We start from the raw sequence: 6,848 nt of genomic DNA on the forward strand, positions 1-6,848 counted from the left end.
TAATAATAATAATACTACTACTAAATTCTATTTATCATATTACAAAATATAAATTACTATCAAGGAGAAACTGGAGGGGAAGGGAAGGGACATAAATGTCCGCCCATAGTGCCAGGTCTGCCTTTGTAACAGGGTTTGCAATTGCAAACGAACGCGAAAAAAATGCTATGGTAGTTGAACACTTACTGCACATGCAGCAAAACTACAACGTTGATGGTTTGATTCTAGTTAGTGAACTTCGTTGCATGTCATGACCCCTTCTCTCTGCCTCTTCACTCTAGATATCCAATAAAGCTGCAAAATGTCAAAAAGCACTGCGTGTGAACAGGTGGGATTTTTATATGCTGCTTTCCAACCACTGACTGCCCACTGAAAGTTCCGTTTGCTCACGTATCTAGGCTCAGCCCTTGTTGCTTTTGTACCTTGAACATCTGTTTGACCTTCTGCCTGGGCAGGTTGACGTTGAGTTTGTGCAGGAGCTGGAGGACCTCGCTGATGCTCAAGCTGCCATCGCCGTTCTTATCAGCTTCAGTGAAGGTCTGCTTCAACCACGTGACGACACAGTGGGTTAAAGAAAGTCAGCATGAAGATTCGGGACAGTAATTCGTTAGTATTGTTGGTGAAGAGTTTATATCCACAGCAAAAAAAGTGTCAGTGTAATAGAAACACTCGGCCAGTCATGCTTTAAAATGTAACTTAAACTCTCCATAGCATTTAGCCCAGTATATATGTTGATCATGAAACTCTAGAAGACATTCTGATTGCTGTTATTAGTCCTTAAATCACCAGCCCAATTATGAAACAAGGCCCCACTACTATAGAACTGAAGGATATTGGTCTCGGGTGCGCTGCCTCTTGGCCAGGCTGTCCTCGTCACTGATGCCAGCCATCAGATATTTGAGGCCTGTGATCCAGGTTCGCGCCTCCTCTCCAGTGCCGGACACCAGGTCCAGGGACTCCATGTGCTCTCCGTAGTACAGACTGAAGCAGCAGTTGGGGTCAAAGCTGCCCTCTGCATAGCGCTGGAAGATTTCAGACTGCTTACCCTCACACACCTCCCGGATGGAGTCGATGGAGACTGTTGGAGGAAACAGGAGGTCAGTGGTGGTTATTATTATGGCTGTGAGAAAATATCTATACACTTTTGTTTTCTGATATTGTATTGATTCTCACAAATACTATTGATTTTTGTGTTAAAATCCCCAACCACTAAACAGCAGTGTTGTTAACCTAAACTGAGGCTATGATGTTGGATATTAACTCAGTTAACACAATATCTTATCTTGTTTACAATATCACAGTATATCGCAATATACTGAATTGTAACCCCTTTATCATGATGCGTATTGTATCGCCAGATTCTTATCCAATACACAACCCTTATACCCCAATAATATGCATGGGTATAGTACAGTAAAATGCTGCTTACACAGTAATGCTTCATATGACATAACAAATCTCTGACAATGCCCTTCTGCCACCTAACAGTTAGTTGTCAACTATTAAATTAATCGGCAATTGTTTTGAGTCATTTTTTTTTTTTTTATGTCAATTTTCTGATTTCATCTTCTTGGATATGAATATTTTCTGGTTTCTTGAGTCCTCCATCACATTAAACTGAATATCTTTGGGTTGTGGACAAAACAAGAAGAGAATGTCCCCTTGGGCTTTGGAAAACAGTTATCAACATTTTCTGACATTTTATGGACCAAACATCTAATCGATAATGACAATTATTGTTAGCCCTAAATGAGTACTTTTGTACTGACTAAATGTTGAATGCAGGACTTTTGGTTGTAATACTTGCTATTTTACGAAAGTATAATTACTCAATACTCCTTCCACCAGTGCAGTAAGTAGATCCCCAGGATCCAGGTCTTGTGTAGTGTCAAAAGCTGACAATAGAGGAAAACTCAGTTTATTAAACCTAATCCATCCTTTTGCAGTCGTCTTCTGCTGGTTTTGACAATTTCCACCTCTGGCAAAATAGGGAATTAATTGTTGTGGGCATAGGAATATTTTAATGGCAAAATTCTTTCGTCTGATTTCAGGCTTCATGATTCGGCAGATTAAAATACTCAACGAGCAGCGCCCAGAGAGCTCTGTTTATTAAGATGCAGCATTCATGAGATGGTAATGACATCTTACCGGAAGACACTGCCTTGAGTCATTCATTAGTTTTCCCCATGACAGAGAGCACATGATAAGTACTTCTGTTTCTTGTTTAGAACCAGGTTCATTCCCCCAAAAACATCCATACCTAGAGGACATAACCAGTCTTTCAGTCATACAATATACTACATGGATGAAACATTATTTACATACACACTCATTCATAATGCAGGGATATCACTCATGGACGGACACACACACACACGGACACACACACACACACACGGACACACACACACACACACACACGGACACACACACACACACACACACCAGCACACACACACAACACACACACACACACACACACACACACACACACACACACACACACACCACACAGGCACCACACACACACACACAGGCTGTACGGTATAGAACCTGCGGCTTTGTCGCGGTTGTATATACTGGATGTCAAAATGCCATCAACATGACATTCGACATGCTGCTGCTGTGCTGTGTGTGCTCCCAGGTGGCTGTCACTGTTCTCCACAAACTGCCACTGGAGATGCTGTATGGGTATATGTTTTCTGACTGCAGGAGCACTTTCATAAATTATGTAGAAGTATCTGGAATATTTGATGACCTGATAACAGCGCTTGAGGAGGATGATGATGATTATGTCAGTTGATCAATCATCAGGGAATGATTCCTGTTGGTGGTTTTGTTGACTGTCTAACCTTTGCTGTTTCCCCACTGTACACTAGAAATATTCAAATCTAATAAGGAGACTGCCAGAACATGGACTCAATACATCCATGCTGCTTTCAGGCCAATCAAGTAATCAATCCGTTAGCCTCAGCTGTCATCTTTGTACACAAGATGGTGAAAACTGGTGGCCAGATCTGCATTTGCTTTGCATATCTTAGCTTTAAATGGTGGAATGTAACTGTATGTAAATGTACAGGTTCTCAAGTTAATTTTTTTTGCATTTATTAATTTGTGTATTTAGGCTTTGTGTATTTAAGCTTTAACCACTACATGTATATTACTCCATGCTGATTATTTTAATCTCTTTATTGACAGCTGCAGTCTCTGTTGCATAATTTCTCCAGTGTGTCTACTGTTCTTTTTTATCTTCTTTGAGTCATTGTTGTACTGCTATTTTTGACAAGTAGGTGTTGGTAAGCTTTATGAACCTGCTCATGGACCATAGCAGTATATCCTTTAGTACATCGCTAGAATGTCTGATGATGCATTTTGTTTTTTGTAAACTGTCTTAATCATTCGCTGCAAATGTGCCACTGGTGTTAGTAGTCATGAATGCTAGCAGCAGAGGTGTAATATGTGACTAATGTCACACATTAATGCAATTCGAGGCAAGGTGATTGAGGGTGAGTCAGTGAGTGTGTATCCACAAACTGTACAGGCACTAGTCAACAGTATGAGCTATAAAAATTTACAAACTGCTGAATCTTTACATGAATTCACTGAGACACACGGTTTCTTTCTAAGTATCCTGTCATGCAAAAGGTTTGGCAAGCGCGTATTTATCATAACTCATCCTGACCAACCCATTCTGACTGACTGCTTAGACAATATTGGCTGGTTTTGCTGGCCAGGTTATATTTCTAAATTGGGTTGTCATTTAATTAATTTAATTGAGTTTATAAAAAAATGTGACACAAAACATATACATCAACACATACAACTTATATAGATGCATATTACTTTTTTATTTAATGTTTTTATTATTTAAGTATTGTCTTTACAAGTAGCATACATTTATCTACAACCTGATTTTCTATATACAAACCTGTGTTGTATCCTTGTGATATATAAATTCTAACACCAGACACACACTCATATTTTCAGGTCAATATAGTTTAGTATTTTCAGATTAAAATCATTTTAGTCAAACCTAAAAATAGTACAGTTTTCATCTACCACAAATTGACTACAACAGGAAGGATGAAGTTGACTAAATATCTTAGAACTAAGAGAAAATGTAACAATATCTGACTAAATTAATTAACTGTATTTTTATGTTGTGGTTGTTGTTGATGGTTTATTGGTCAAAATGTAAATTTCTCTTTGGGTTGTCGGTTATTTTTGAGCCAGGGAGGGCAAATTTGATGCCAGAAACACAGTGCATCATGGTCAGTGTGCGAAGCCTGTAGTGTTTCCTGTCTACCAGTCTGTCCCAGTGACTGCTCTGCGATAGAACAGCACACAGAGTGCCAGGGAATATGCTGCCAGAAAAGGCTAAAGCAGACCTTTGTATCCCTCTCCAGTGACTGAGACCGGTCAAGATATCAAATGAGGGTTGCAGGGACACCCACAAGGTGAGGCTGTATCAGCTGGGGTGTGACTAAAAGATGGGCACACGCATGCGTCTGGTGAATAGAAGGCACGACTCGAGATGTAGAGCTAAGAGAAAACAGCGTGTCATTTCTGCTTGAGTTTCTAGAAGTGTGTGTGGAGGGTGGATTAAGAGAAATGAAGCCATGCTCTGTGTGCACTTCCCCCACTCTGGTGTGTGAAAGTAGCTTATAGTACCTGGTTTTACTCATCCAACCGTAAAAGCTTTACGATTTAGGATAAATTGTGTCATTTAGTTTTCATTGTCTTTAAAGAAAGCACCCCCACTGCGCAGGAAAACCACAAAGCTCCAACTGTTCTGATCTGCCAGTGAAGTGTGTGTGTGTCATTTTGATTTAGTGGCACGTGTGTGTAAGACACTGTTTGGCCAGATTAAAGCTGATGAATAATTAAGTCGACTTAAGGAGCTTATTAAATCCAGGGCTACAGAGGAGGGAGAGCAACAGGAAACTGAGCCCCTAAGCCCCCATGAGACGCCCAGCTGTACTGGGAGCTGCTGCTAACAAGTCCCCTAGCCTTCTTTTATTCTAAAACACTGCAGGAAATGGTTTTGTTTGCTTGTTGCATATACCATGTCGAGAAAACAAATGAATGTCCAGTTCTAAATAACAACAACACTTCCAATCCTGGGGGAACGTAAAGGAGGAATTAAATCTAGCAGAACTAAAAGCCTGTCAAACATACACAGATAAACAGGCAAGCTGAGAGATAGGCACTGGCACAACATGGTGGCAAAAATCCAAAAATACGGTGGCCCTGAGAGCTCTTTGTGAACTCTTTGTCAGGGACAAACACTCACCGCCTGTTGACAAGCATTATGGTCCAACTCAGTTTTAAACAGTGGCTCCCCTCATTATTAGGGCTGTGTATTGAGCAGAATCTGGCCCTAGGATATGTATCACGATACACGGTTCAATATGTAAGGGATAATGCCTGACGAGGTGTCCGTTGTCAGGAAGTAATGGAGGATGTTGTACAGTAATTCCTGATAGTGGACACCAACAAGGGCATTATCCCGTCTATACTGGTCATTTTCCAAAGAAAACAAAATAAGATCATTTTATATTTTCAGGCATTTTTTTCCAATTAAAAAAGGTTTTCTAAAACCATAGCTCCGTTTTTCTGGTAACACCTGAGGTCCTACCTAATACCTGGAAGAATCATTACCATCCCATAATGTTCTAATGCAAAGGAACATTGTTTGCCATCAGAATAGTGGGATCTGTATTACTATCTAAAAACACAGATTTAAACACAAAAATTGGCAATATTTTTAAGAATCAATAAAACAGCACAAAACAAAGCGTTACAATACCCTCAATATTTTCTCTCAGTCCTACTCATTATGTCCCAACTTAACCAAGTCATGTGACTTGTTTAATCAATACCAGTTGGATAAGGTCATTAAAGTGAAATGCACTAGTCTGGTTAACAGCAGCTGGTGCACTAACAGTTTCTGTTTACAAAAGAAGCTGTGACCATCGTCTTTCTTACAAATTGAATTGTCAAAGTCACACTAGGCTGAGCCTCTTGGAAGGATGACATATGGAGATTCAGAGTAAAAATATGCTTATGTTATGCCTGGTAACATTCAACGAGCCCTTGCCTGTCTCATGAAATATAGCACAAATGCTTCCCATACATTTGGAACTATGAATACATTGAACTAGAGTATTTGATTTGAAATACTGTTCCCTTGTGACTGTAAGAAGGAAGAAGAAGACACTCACTCTTGGCCTTTTCATTCTTGCGGGAAGGCCTCCAGCGGATGCAGGACTTGTGTTCGTCCAGATAGAAGAACCGCACCAGTCCCTTGGAGCCGCCACGGAGCTTCACCATCTGGGTTCCCATCTGCATGGAGCTCATACATTTCTCCACTGGAGGCAAGAAAACAAGACGGACAGAAGAAAAGAAAAAGATTGGAAAGATGTCAAAAGGGAAACCGCTGAAGTGTGCAGTGCAACTGGAAAAAAAATGTGCGACTCAACATAATTTCATTCAAGAGATTGAACGTGTGTGTGTGTGTGTGTGTGTGTGTGTGTGTGTGTGTGTGTGTGTTGTTGTGTGTGTGTGTTGTGTGGTAACACCATCTGTGCTTTCATTGCAAAACAGTTATTTACTTAACACTTCAATGATACACACACAATGCAAAGCAAACGCATGGATAATTCTGTCACTGCCGACAGGGTTTTTGCTGTCTCGTGGAGGAAAGAGCAAAGCGAGAAAGATATATGACACAAGAGCATTTCTCCACGAAAAGCCATTAACAAATCTCATACTTCACACTGTAGACCTACGAAAGAACAACAACAGGAAAAACATAAAACCAAGGGGCTCTTTTAGCTGTGAGGAAT

At 40.3% G+C, this 6,848-nt stretch overlaps 1 protein-coding gene across 1 annotated transcript in view; it reads right to left on the minus strand.

Annotated features, from left to right (window-relative positions):
• Nucleotides 1-6,848, minus strand: part of plch2a (phospholipase C, eta 2a) — a 66,186-nt gene that overhangs the window by 44,601 nt on the left and 14,737 nt on the right. The window contains exons 2-4 of the mRNA XM_035657482.1: nt 6,225-6,371; nt 835-1,078; nt 423-552 (exon numbers count right to left, since the gene is read on the minus strand). Coding sequence (XP_035513375.1) covers nt 423-552; nt 835-1,078; nt 6,225-6,371 — 521 coding nt within the window. The remainder of the gene's footprint in view (nt 1-422; nt 553-834; nt 1,079-6,224; nt 6,372-6,848) is intronic.

This window comes from Morone saxatilis, unplaced genomic scaffold, assembly GCF_004916995.1.
Source record: "Morone saxatilis isolate NCDOM2014 unplaced genomic scaffold, NCSU_SB_2.0 Contig15, whole genome shotgun sequence".
Taxonomy (NCBI): domain Eukaryota; kingdom Metazoa; phylum Chordata; class Actinopteri; family Moronidae; genus Morone; species Morone saxatilis.